General features: G+C 57.6%; 1 protein-coding gene across 2 annotated transcripts in view; it reads right to left on the bottom strand.

Moving 5' to 3' along the window:
• Positions 1 to 12861, bottom strand: part of PRDM5 (PR/SET domain 5) — a 113759-nt gene that overhangs the window by 17159 nt on the left and 83739 nt on the right. Inside the window, exon 14 of one of the 2 annotated variants that reach the window (XM_036315174.1) lies at positions 9957 to 10042. The exons of the other annotated variant lie outside the window; for it this stretch is intronic. Coding sequence (XP_036171067.1) covers positions 9957 to 10042 — 86 coding nt within the window. The remainder of the gene's footprint in view (positions 1 to 9956; positions 10043 to 12861) is intronic. 2 annotated transcript variants of the gene reach the window in all.

Raw genomic sequence — 12861 nt, 5'->3', positions numbered from 1 at the left:
GTTACAGGGCCACGCTGACGGGCTGCGCGGGCAGACCCCAGGGTCACGGGGCAGAGACACTTCCAGGCGCCCGTCGGTGCCACTGCCCCGCACGAGGGCAGGAGCAGAGGACCGCTCGCCCGGCGACGTGCAGTGCTGAGCACGTGGGTGAGTTCTCTGTTGAGGAAACAGTGACTCACGTCAAACGCAGCCACCCCCAAACATAGGGCCCAAACTGACGGTTTCCTGCGGCTCTGGGGGCCTCGCTGCGGCTGTAGCTGTGGCTGTGGCTGTGGCTGTGGCTGCGGCTGTAGCTGTGGCTGTGGCTGCGGCTGTAGCTGTGGCTGTGGCTGTGGCTGTGGCTGCAGCTGGAATCCTGAGACTTAGCCATCTGTGCTGGCTGCTGCTGCAGTGCCATCTCCTGCCTGTGGCCCCTGCCTGTGGCCCGGGGTCCTCACAGCGCAGGGGCTGGTCCCAGGGGCTGGTCCCAGGGGACACAGGCAAGAGCGCAGGGTTCTCCTGGTCTGGCCTCTGAGGTGCCGGACAGCACGTCCGCGTCATTCCTGCCACCTGGTCACTGTGTCCAGCCTGGACTCTGCAGGGAAGCCCCCTGCCTGTGGGCCTACGAGCAGCGTCCAGGGAGGGAAGAGACAGTGCGACCACCTGGGCGGCCTTGCCTCCGTTATTCCATCAGTGTGCGTCGCTCTATTTTCTGTTGTTTTTTGGGGGGGTAGGGGAGGCGGGGGGAAGGTTTGTTTCTTTATTTTGTTTTGTTTTGAATTTCTATTCTTTTATCTGTCTGTTTTTATTTTCTTTTTTTAAATTTTATTTTGTGGCCGCGCACATTATGTTTTAGATCGACAGGGCCGGCTTTTTTCCCCCTTCCCCCTACCCCCCCCCAAAAAAAAAAAAAAAATCAAATGAGGCCTAGAAATATTGAATGAAAATTAAAGTATCATTAGAAAACGGGGCCGAAAAACCACATTCCACGCCTGGGTCCAGCTGGACCCCTCACGGCAGTGTAACTCGACCCTCGTAACCCTAAATGCAGTGAAACAATTTAATTCCACAAAAGACTTTTGTCTGGCTTCCCATGGGGCCATCTGCCTGCCCAATAAATTTCTCAAGACTCTGAAATCCAACTTACTTTAAGTTTTCCTCTCACTCCCAAAGCCCAGGGAAGTCAGGAAAACTCAGCGCTTTCTAGAAGGCCTGGACCAGGGTGTCTGTCAGGAGCGTCGCCGGTGCCCTCAGAGGTGCTCCTGGAGGGCCTGGCTTTGCTGGTGACTTCAGGGAGCGCACTGGCTCCCGACACAGTGGCACAGAGGGGGGAGCAGGCACCCTGCCCAGTGGCCCATGATCATCACAGGGAGAGTCGCCCAGACGAGGAGGAACAGAGAAGGTGGAAGGGACGCTGTGGGCCCTGCAGAGGACGTTCTCTCTCAGGAGGCACCCTTCCCTGCTTCCCGTTCACAAAGGAAGGCGCTTGCCCAGCTGTAGTGAGAATGTTCACCTTCAGGGAAGCTTCTGAGCCAAGTAAAACACAATGGTGCCTTAAAGCCATTTATCTTAAACGATTCCCTTACAAGGCACATAACCCCCCAAGAAATGCCTGGGCTCTAGAAACAATAAAACCAAATTAAAGGCAGTTTCAATAGCGGCAACGAGCCAGACCTCTGGCCCACACAGAACAAACGCCAATGACGTTTAGAAAAACAAACTAAAAACAACCTGAAAAGTTTCCTCTGAAATAATAAACTTTTTAAAAAGTTATTAAATGTATTTGGATCCTTCCTCTTACCCAGTTATAAAGCAGGAGCAGCTGGGCAGGCCCCCAGGGCTTACCCACACAGGTACCCCACCCCCAGCACCTGCCCACACAGGTACCCCCACCCCCACCCCCAGCACCTACCCACACAGGTACCCCCACTCCCAGCACTTACTCACACAGGTGCCCCCACCCCCAGCACCTACCCACACAGGTACCCCCACTCCCAGCACTTACTCACACAGGTGCCCCCACCCCCAGCACTTACCCACACAGGTACCCCCAACCCCCACCCCCAGCACTTACCCACACAGGTACCCCACCCCCAGCACTTACCCACACAGGTACTGCACCCCCAGCACCTACCCACACAGGTACCCCCACCCCCAGCACCTACCCACACAGGTGCCCCCACCCCCAGCACCTATCCACACAGGTACCCCCACCCCCAGCATTACCCACACAGGTGCCCCCACCCCCAGCACTTACCCACACAGGTGCCCCCACCCCCAGCACTTACCCACACAGGTGCCCCAACCCCCAGCACTTACCCACACAGGTACCCCCAACCCCCACCCCCAGCACTTACACACACAGGTACCCCACCCCCAGCACTTACCCACACAGGTACCCCCACCCCCAGCACCTACCCACACAGGTGCCCCCACCCCCAGCACCTTCCCACACAGGTACCCCCACCCCCAGCATTACCCACACAGGTGCCCCCCCCAGCACTTACCCACACAGGTACCCCCACCCCCAGCACCTACCCACACAGGTACCCCACCCCCAGCATTACCTGCCGGGAGCCGGTCCATGCTTGCTGTTTCAAGGGACCTGGCATATATGGCATACTGTTTTTAATATGTTTGCTCACCTTCTTGGCACTATGTGTTTTAACCAAGGTCACCTCTCTAAGAAAGGTTGTTTCCCCAGGTAGGGATTTTCCCCTGAAGTTAGGGAGGGAATAAAACCCCTTAACTAAGTGCCAGGTGGGTAATTAACCACTTTAACTACGAACAATCATGCTTAAGCTACATAATCTTTACTCCCTGGAATGGAGATAAGAAACGCCCTAACCTTTGGAATAGAGATTGATAGGATTGGAATCAACTGGTATAAATACAGATGTAATAAGACAACAGGAGACAGAACCTACACAGAACCTAGACACAGAAACTGGAGACAGAACCTAGAGACAGAACCTAGCGAGAGAACATGGCAAAAGATCCTGGACAGAACCTAGACACAGAACCTGGAGACAGAACCTAGCGAGAGAACCTGGCTGAAGATCCTAGAGACAGAACCTGGCTACAGAACCTGGATAGAACATGGCAAGAGAACCTGACTAGAACCTGGTGACTGAACCTGGCTGGAGAACCTAGGGAGGGAACATGGCTACAGAACCTGGCTAGAGAACCTGGAGAACCTGGCTGGAGAACCTAGCAAGAGAACATGGACACAGAACCTGGCTGGAGATCCTAACCAGAACTTGGCTGGAGATCCTGGCTAGGCTGCTGATCAACTGAACGCTGTCTCCGTGTCATTCCTTCTTCGCCGACTCCGTCCACACCTTTGGGGACCCCTGGACCTGCTGGGGTTGGACCCCAGCAATTACCCACACAGGTGCCTCCCCCAGCACTTACCCACACAGGTACCCCCACCCCCAGCACTTACCCACACAGGTACCCCACCCCCAGCACTTACCCACACAGGTGCCCCCACCCCCAGCACTTACCCACACAGGTACCCCATCCCCAGCACTTACCCACACAGGTGCCCCATCCCCAGCACTTACCCACACAGATGCCCCATCCCCAGCACTTACCCACAAAGGTGCCCCATCCCCAGCACTTACCCACACAGGTGCCCCATCCCCAGCACTTACCCACACAGGTGCCCCACCCCCAGCACCTACCCACACAGGTGTCCTCAGACCTCATTGTCCCCTAAGCCTAGGGGACATCTTCAAGCCCCACAGTGCCCTCCCGGGACCCCACATTCATGGTGACCTCTCCATGTCATTTACCTCCTGATAGACAGGACTGGTCCACACCTCGTCAATGCTCTCAGAGGTGCGGGGCTCCTGTGCGGGTCACCTGGCTGCTGCCCCCCCTCCCGTCCCCCTTGAGGGTCACTTCAGGGCCAACTTCCCAAAGGAGCGGCTGGTGTCCCCCCTGATCACAGTACAACACGTCACACCAAACAAGACGTGCTTCCCGGACTCACGGGTCCTCGGGCAGCCTGTCTCCATTTCCCTCTCCACTGGCCCAGACCACAGGCACACCCTGCACTCAGCCTCCTGGGCGCCCTGACGGAGGGGCAGGCACCTCTCCTGTGGCCGGGCCCTCAGGGGCCTGCAGGCGCCCCTCCTCCTTCCCCTGACTCACCTCCAAAGCCACCCAGCCTGGCTCCACACACTGCTCGGCGCTGGCCTCTGAGCCTTTCCCACGGGCCTCACCGTGCGTCCACAGGGACTCACTCCAGCATGACTGTCCCAGACCCCTGCCTATTCCCAAGGGGCTGCAGACGCCAAACCACGCCCCACAGCCCCGCCTCCCTGCTCCAGCATCTGCACCCGGCGCTTCCTTTCCCTCAGCACCAGGCCTCCTGGGCCCCACCCTGCACCTGCAGGATGCACTGGGCAGGTGTCTGCACAGACTTCAAGCTGCTCCGTCAGTTACCCGGAGGCTGCGGACAAACCCAGCAGTGCCCAGGCCGGGACACAGACAGCACTGCCCTGGGGAGCGGGGCGGGGCGGGCACAGGGCGTGGGGACAGTGCCAGCATACCTGTCTGTCACCGTCCCACACTGGGAACCTGAGGGCGGGACAGGAAGCTCCGTAAAGAAGGAATGGAACCAGAACAACACGAAGACCTGCCGCTCCTTCCACCACCGGCAACTGCTGGCTTAGCATCTGCAGGAGCTGCCCTGCTGCTCTGCACAGGAGCCGGAGAGGCAGCGGGAACGCGGACCCCCAGCCTGCGCAGTAACCGGGGTGTAAAGGGGCGCTCACACCGGTTCCGAAATAACCTCCTAACTGGCCCAGGTGCTTTTCGTGATAAAAATCAAAAGTGATTAGGACGTGAAGCTTCCGGTGATAAACGGTCACAAACAGCAGCTTCTGTGAATGGTGCTTACAAATGGCTGTTCGCATGCACCCTACCTACCTCACCGCAGGCCACTCTGGCTCAGGCCTTCGCCACAATGAAGCCAAGGCCCTGATTTCCAGGGGAGCCGGGGTCCTGGTGCCCTGCACTCGAGAGGGACATCGGACATCACTAGATAGGCCTCAGTCGAACCTGCCTGGTGAGGTGTGGGAGGTGAGGCCCACCTGGCAGACAGAGGAGAGGCAGGGGGAGGAGAGGCAGGGGGAGGAGATGCAGGGGGAGAGATGCAGGGGGAGGAAAGGCAGGGGGAGAAGATGCAGGGGGAGAGATTCAGGGGGAGGAGAGGCAGGGGGAGGAGATGCAGGGGGTGGAGATGCAGGGGAGGAGATGCAGGGGGAGGAGAGGCAGGGGGAGGAGATGCAGGGGGTGGAGATGCAGGGGAGGAGATGCAGGGGGAGGAGATGCAGGGGGAGGAGAGGCAGGGGGAGGAGATGCAGGGGGAGGAGAGGCAGGGGGAGGAGATGCAGGGGGAGGAGATGCAGGGGGTGGAGATGCAGGGGAAGGAGATGCAGGGAGAGGAGAGGCAGGGGGAGGAGATGCAGGGGGTGGAGATGCAGGCGGAGGAGATGCAGGGGGAGGAGATGCAGGGGAAGGAGATGCAGAGGGAGGAGATACAGGGGGTGGAGATGCAGGGGGTGGAGATGCAGGGGGAGGAGATGCAGAGGGAGGAGATACAGGGGGTGGAGATGCAGGGGGTGGAGATGCAGGGGGAGGAGATGCAGGGGGAGGAGAGGCAGGGGGAGGAGATGCAGGGGGTGGAGATGCAGGGGGAGGAGATGCAGGGGGAGGAGAGGCAGGGGGAGGAGATGCAGGGGGTGGAGATGCAGGGGGAGGAGATGCAGGGGGAGGAGATGCAGGGGGAGGAGAGGCAGGGGGAGGAGATGCAGGGGGAGGAGAGGCAGGGGGAGGAGATGCAGGGGGTGGAGATGCAGGGGGTGGAGATGCAGGGGAAGGAGATGCAGGGGGAGGAGAGGCAGGGGGAGGAGATGCAGGGGGTGGAGATGCAGGGGGAGGAGATGCAGGGGGAGGAGATGCAGGGGGAGGAGAGGCAGGGGGAGGAGATGCAGGGGGAGGAGAGGCAGGGGGAGGAGATGCAGGGGGTGGAGATGCAGGGGGTGGAGATGCAGGGGAAGGAGATGCAGGGAGAGGAGAGGCAGGGGGAGGAGATGCAGGGGGTGGAGATGCAGGCGGAGGAGATGCAGGGGGAGGATGTGCAGGGGGAGGAGATGCAGGGGGCAGTGTCCTGAAGGCCTGGGACGTCCCTCTTTCTTCTCCAGTTGTTTTAAAGTCCTGGTTTCAATTCAAGCCATGGTGTCCACAGTGTGAAACCTGCCCCAACAGAGGCTCAGCTTCCCCAGAAAGCCACGTCCTCTCTCACCCAGGCAGAGGGACAGGATGGGACATGCGTGGGACGGGAGGAGCCTGGAGAGAGAGCAGGGGCTCTGGACCAAGGCCCTGTCCTGGCCACTGGACCAGCCTGCACCGGAGACCCAGCCCTTTAGAGAAACTGCCCTCACAGCCTGGACCCCAGGGGCCTGGACCCCAGGGGCCTGGACCACAGGGCCCTGCATAGAGAGCCTCCCTGATGGGAGGGAGGCGCCACCTGGACACGGGGTACGAGTTTCTGCTGTTGTCCCCTCCCAAGCAGAAAACTAATCTACAGCCATTAAGTAGAAGAAGTGAGTCCGACAACCCTAGGCAGCTGCGAGTAAGTCCCTGCCCTAAGGATGTGAAGCCCAGGAACACGTCACTCCCCATTTTCCCCCCTCCCGCCCTGGCGAGGAGAAGGCTGGGCAGTCTGCGTCACTCACTGCTGCGAGCCTGACATCAGGAGACGGGTGTGGGCTGAGGACCCCGGCAGGCAGGTGAGCTGCACGCCGATCGCAAAGACGGCCGAGAGCCTCTCACCCTTGTCGGAGCGCGAGGAAGAGGCAGATGCCACCAGAGGGTCGGGGGGAAGCAGGTGAAACTGCTATTTAACTAATTACAAGCCTCACAGGAAGGCCGAGGAACACAAGGAAACTCAACACAGTCAACGCGCTGAAACCAGAAGGAAGAAAATAAAGATCAGGACAGAGGTGAATACACCGCCAACCCCGGGCTCTCCGTGGAAGACCAATGACGGTTCAGCCACGGAGGCTTTTAGCAGGACTGTCTCCCCCGCTGGGGCCGTGCTGCCCCCATAAACAGGGCCAGGGTGGGAGGGCTCTGCGCTCCTTCCCCGAGACGCCCCCAAACACAAAGGATGCCTGCACGCATCCACTGCCCAGGAAACGGGATGCGAAACTAGAGCTGTCTGCGACCAAATACAACGGACACACGAACACGTGAGAAAGAAAAATAAAGAGGAGTCTCAGGCCAACCGGCCAGGCTCGTGCCATTCACGCTGCACCTCGCTGCTCCTACCCGCACTCACGGGGACTCTGTCTTCAGCCCGTGCTCCTGGCTCAGCCTGGGTGCTCCCAGCGTCAAGGTCAGGCTCCATTTCCTGTGTGCCCTGCCGGACAGGTGCCACCTGCACCTGGATACCGAGGCTGCTTCAGGGTCCTTGAGTCCAGGCTCAGGTATGCAAATGAACACGAGACTTAGAGATGTGGGGTTGCCTGGCTGGTTTGGCTCGGTGGATAGAATGTCAGCCTGCGGACTGAAGGGTCCCAGGTTCGATTCTGGTCAAGGGCACAGGCCCAGGTTGCAGGCTCAATCCTGAGTGAGGGGCGTGCAGGAGGCAGCCGATCAGTAATTCTCTCTCATCATTGATGTTTCTCTCTCTCTCTCCCTCTTCCTTCCTCTCTGAAATCAATACAAATATATTTTTAAAAAAGAAATGTGGGGTTATTGCTGCAGTTGGTTTAGTTTGAAAATATACAGGAGAGGGGATGAGAGTCAGTGGCACCCAGAATATTTCATTGAACCAAAGGCCACTGCGTGGAAGGTGAGGGGCTGGCCGCTGCAGCCTGGCCTGGGGCCTGACCCCAGCTCTGCCCTTGCTGGCCTGTGCCTCAGTTTCCCCCGGAGGCTGCAGTGCGTGTGAGATGCATTAGTGAGCTCCTGTGAGGCTCCCAGGAATTAATGCGTGTGAAGGCCCCGAACAGTACCTGGCATGTACTTCGCGGTCTTTGTATTTATTTTAAGTATTCTCACTGTTCTCATTAATAAGCTTTAATTAAAACTTCTAAATCTGTTATTAAAAAGTAAAAAGACAAATGAGTTGAATTTGAAACACCCCACTGTCTCGGGGGAAACCCGAGGTATTTTTCCGGCAGCAACTTGCTCAGCCCTGTCCCCGGGGAGGCCGGAACGGCACCCACATGCCCAGGGGCGGGGCATCTCCAGGTTTGATAAGAGAAGCCAGGCCCCTTTGCCTGCAGGTTGGCATCTTTTTTTTTTTTTTTTTTTTTAATATTCGTTGTGGGCCACATGTGGCCCGCGGGCCAAGAGTTTGACATGCTTGATTTATTTTTTTATATATATATTTAATTGATTTTTTTTACGGAGAGGAAGGGAGAGAGATAGAGAGTTAGAAACATCGATGAGAGAGAAACATCGATCAGCTGCCTCCTGCACACTCCCCACGGGGGATGTGCCCGCAACCAAGGTACATGCCCTTGACCGGAATCGAACCCGGGACCCTTCAGTCCGCAGGCCGACGCTCTATCCACTGAGCCAAACCAGCTAAGGCAGGTCGGCATCTTTAAAACACATGCCTGGCACGTCTGTGACAACTGTACACCTAAAAAATGAGTGAACGACACTGAAGCTCAGTCGCGCCCCTGCACTAAGGCCCTTTGTGAAACAGGTATTTTGAACTGTGCACTGAAGCCGTCGTCCTGATTAAGGAGTCAGTTTATCCGCAGGAAGTGGTCCAGTCGCTCATATTCGTCTGAGACAAGCATGGCATCGTGGATGGGAACCAGGGGATCTGTTTTAGCCCGCACAGGAGCCGCCCCTCACCCGCCACAAAACCAGGAGGACGGTCCTTACGGGCCTCCGAGGGCATCCACGGCCACGGCGCCGCAGCGGGGGGCTGGGGTGCCCTCACGCTGGAGAGGATGTGATGATGACGTGTTTTCTCTAAAGCAGTGGTTCTCAACCTTCCTAAAGCCGCGACCCTTTAATACAGCTCCTCATGTTGTGGTGACCCCAATTTCATTGTCACAAGTTGAACATAATTAAAGCATAGTGATTAATCACAAAAAGAATATGTAATTATATGTGTGTTTTCCGATGGTCTTAGGCGACCCCTGTGAAAGGGTCGTTCGACCCCCAAAGGGGCCGCGACCCACAGGTTGAGAACCGCTGCTCTAAAGTTTTAATTTTGCAGCTAAGGTGAGAAGTAAAGCCAGAGAGGCCTGGATTCGAATCGCTCTCAGAGGAGTAGGCACGCCTCCTAAAACTTGAAAAAGTGCTCATTTCTACCCAGACCACAGGCATTTCAAAGGCCAGGCTTTCAAGGAACCGCGAGAAAGAGGCTGCAGGGAACCACGGATGGAGCCCAATCAAAACGAGCCCGAGGAGACAGCCACAGCCTCCGACTGTCCGGAAAAGCCGTGTGTGTGTGTGGCAGGTGACACGCCCAGCAGGGGGGTGCAGGAGAGGAGAGGGGGCACCTGGGGAAGAGAGGCCGGCCAGCCAGGAACCGTCCCTGCCTTCCACCTCCCCCAACAGCGTGCATTCCCTCAGCGTCTCTCCTGCCAATATGCTGTCCGTTTGCAGGAATGGCCGCCTGCTGACACCTCTGTTCCGGCGCGGTCCTGGCAAACACGTAGCCAGACCCCATGTTCACATTTTAATAAGGTGACAACCTATTTACTGGAAAGCTTGTCGCTGGTAACTCCTACGACTCCTGAAAGCCGAGTCACAGTTCCAAGAATGAGGACTCCTTGGGGGTATTTTGTCATTAAAGAAATGCCAACGTCCGTCATAACCATAAACACGCGATTTCAGACCCAGGGCCTTGGTTTGCCCAAGGTCAGCTCCGCGCTCTGTGAGGAAGCCTGGCTCCCCCTCACCGGGCGGGCGGGCGGCCGGCCGCGTCTTACCCGGGTGTGCGTGCGGATGTGCATCTTCAGCCCGTCGTTCTTGCTGAAGCCCTTCTCGCAGTACGGGCACTGGTAGGGGCGCTCGCCTACGAGAGAGGGAGGGCTCCGCGTCAGAACACGCAAGGCGCAGAGCAGGCAGCGCCATCCTCCTCCTCCTCCCGCACTCAGATCGGTCCCCACCCGCTCCGTGCGCCCTGGGCCCCGCACCACAGCAGCGGGCAGTGGCTGGCCTTCCCTCTGGTGGACAGGGACCCAGCCCACTGCACCTGCTGGACTGGGAAACAAGCCAGAGTCCCAGCAGCAGGCCTGATGTGCGGTCCTTTTACGGCGTGAGCCCACCTGAAGTCTCCTGATTTTAAGAATTTGTGAAAAAGGTTTTACATGAATCATTTTTTTAATCCTCATCTGAGGATATTCTTAGAGAGAAGAAGGGGGAGGGAGGGAGGGAGGGAGGGAGGGAGGGAGAGAGAGAGAGAGAGAGAGAGAGAGAGAGAGACATCGATGTGAGAAACACCTATCAGTTGCCTACTGTACAGTGCATGGGACGATGCTCAACCACTCCAGCCAGGCTATCTGAGTCGATTTGTTAAGGAGCGACATTAATCAATGAGCACTGAGGGTCTTTAATTATCCCACTGATGCTTTCTTTGCTTTTAAAGAAAAGATTTCATGTCCTATCTCAGTTAGGGGGATGAGTTTCCAAAGACTTTCATAGAATTGGTGTTCGCTAAACAGAACCACCGGCTGCTGAACTAGGCAATCACAGACCCACACTCTGATGTGACCAGGTACCTGTCACCTACAGGTTACTTAGGACTTGCCAAGCCTCTTTGTAAACCAAGCAAGCACGCAGACAATTGTCACAGTGTGTTGAAGTTCTACTGCAAAAGGACAGAAATGTGACAAAATGTAATGTGCAGCTGCCCCCAGGCAAAGGCGACTGGCAGAAAAGCCACTTGTCACCTATTCCTCCATTGAACCCAGCGCTTAAGTGGATGCTGATCCCGGCTGCCCCGAAGCCCAGCACCAGGAGGTAGCCACCTTTCAGCAGGTGCAGGACTCTGCCCGTGCTTCCGTCCACGCAGAGGGGCCTCCGACCAGCAGTGCCTCCCTCCTGTGCTGACCAGGGCTCTCCTTCCGTCCGGGGTCACTGGCATCATTCCAGTGAGCACACCTCCCCGGCCAGCAAGGCGCCGCCTTCCCACCAGGCCCCGCCCTGACCCCTCCAGCCAGTGCTGCCTCCAGAGACAGATGGCTCCCCGCGGGTCCCGGGCCGCCATGGCCTCCGTGGCCTCCGTGGCCCCGTGGCCCCCGGGCCGCCTCTGCCCCACTGAACCTGGGTTTGAAGCAGGGACGTCTCGGGGAGGCCCCAGCACGGCCCACGTTCCAGCCTCAGCGGGAGGAGGGGCGCCCGGGGCTCCTGTGAGCTGGGCCCGGGGAATGAGGACACGCCCCCCACAGGGACAGCCCTCCGGGATGAAGGAACTAACCTTGGAGAAGAGCAGCCTTTCTTTCCTGCTTGGACGCCGCCAGGCAGAGGCTGAGCGCGCTCTGAGGCCAGTGCGCATGCTGTCCTGCAGGACCGTGGGCGGATTCAGGCACTGCCTTCACTTTGTTTGGGGAACCACAGTGTTATGTTGACTAACACGGGAATTAGTTCAAAAATTCGCTAAGAAAATGGAGCTAAAAGCTCACATAAGCAGAAACAGTAACAACAGCCACGGGGGTCCCGCTCGCTCTGCTCTGCGGAGCACAGCACTCAACTCCTCGCAGCAACTTTCGTCCTGGCAACAACCTTGGGGTGTGGGCATCCGTGTCCCTGGTTTCCAAACGGAGAAGGTGAGGCACGGGGAGGAGGCGCAGGTGCCTCAGCGGACAGAGCTATTGCGCGCGGGAGTCAGAATGTAGCCCCAGCTCTGTGCCACCACCACCACCACCCCCCCATTAACAATGTGGCTGCTGTTCTGGGCAACAGAGGTGGGACTTTCTAAAGTGACTGACGGAAACTCCGCTTCTTGACACGACAGTTGACATGAAGCAGATGTTTCTGTCCAGCGAGGGAGGCGCTGAGTCCTCCAAGTTCACAGGGAGCGGGGGTGCTGGGGGTGGGGGGAGGAACGTGTGTTATGTCTCAAGCAGGCCCGCCATCACAGGAGACAGGTACGCACCTTCCACACGGAGCGGAACGCGGCCCGGGCCAATACCGCACACACAGCGCACACAGGGGCAGCTACCGGCAGTCAGTTAATGGGCACAGCCGCACACATGACACTGACGTGCGCATGACGTGTGCGTGACATGTGAGTGACTGGGCTGAGAAAAGCAGGCGAGTTCTTTGTGTCCGCCTCTTTCCTCACATTACGCTCTGACACCCAGTAACATTACCATCCTCTGTGCTTTCTTCAAACACATCCAGGAACACAGAGGAACACGATGCCCGCTGGACAGGGCTGAATGGAGGTTGATTTTAAAAGATGCCTCAAAGCAGAGGCTCCGTGAAGCAGCCTCACTCATTTGTTAAACAGGTATCTGCCCTTGTCCAGGGCCTTGGGAATGGGGTTACGAGTACATTCGCACAATCGCTGCCCCTTCAATGTCACTCATGTGAGGAGAAGGGCATGGAGAAGTTAAAGAAAACAGACGATCATCTCAGATACGGACGGAGGCAGGTGTGAGAAAGCCTCTGAGGGGGCGGGAGAAGGACTAGCTCAGGTGGTCAGGGAAGGCACAAGGACGGAAGGGATGCAGTTCCGGGGCCGGTGTAAGATCATCTGAGCACACTCTGGGTAAGTCTCCATCTTTGGATTATCTTATCGTAATGAGCTAGTGCCTCCAAAGTCTCACTGCCGGCACGCCTGAGGTGGAAGGAGCTTCAAGATATTCTAGGTGTGAAAGGGCGAGGAAA

This window comes from Myotis myotis, unplaced genomic scaffold (genome assembly GCF_014108235.1).
Source record: "Myotis myotis isolate mMyoMyo1 unplaced genomic scaffold, mMyoMyo1.p scaffold_m19_p_6, whole genome shotgun sequence".
NCBI classification, from domain to species: Eukaryota; Metazoa; Chordata; class Mammalia; order Chiroptera; family Vespertilionidae; genus Myotis; species Myotis myotis.
Note: the sequence above shows the minus strand (reverse complement) of the source record. Positions and strands in the feature narration are given on the sequence as shown.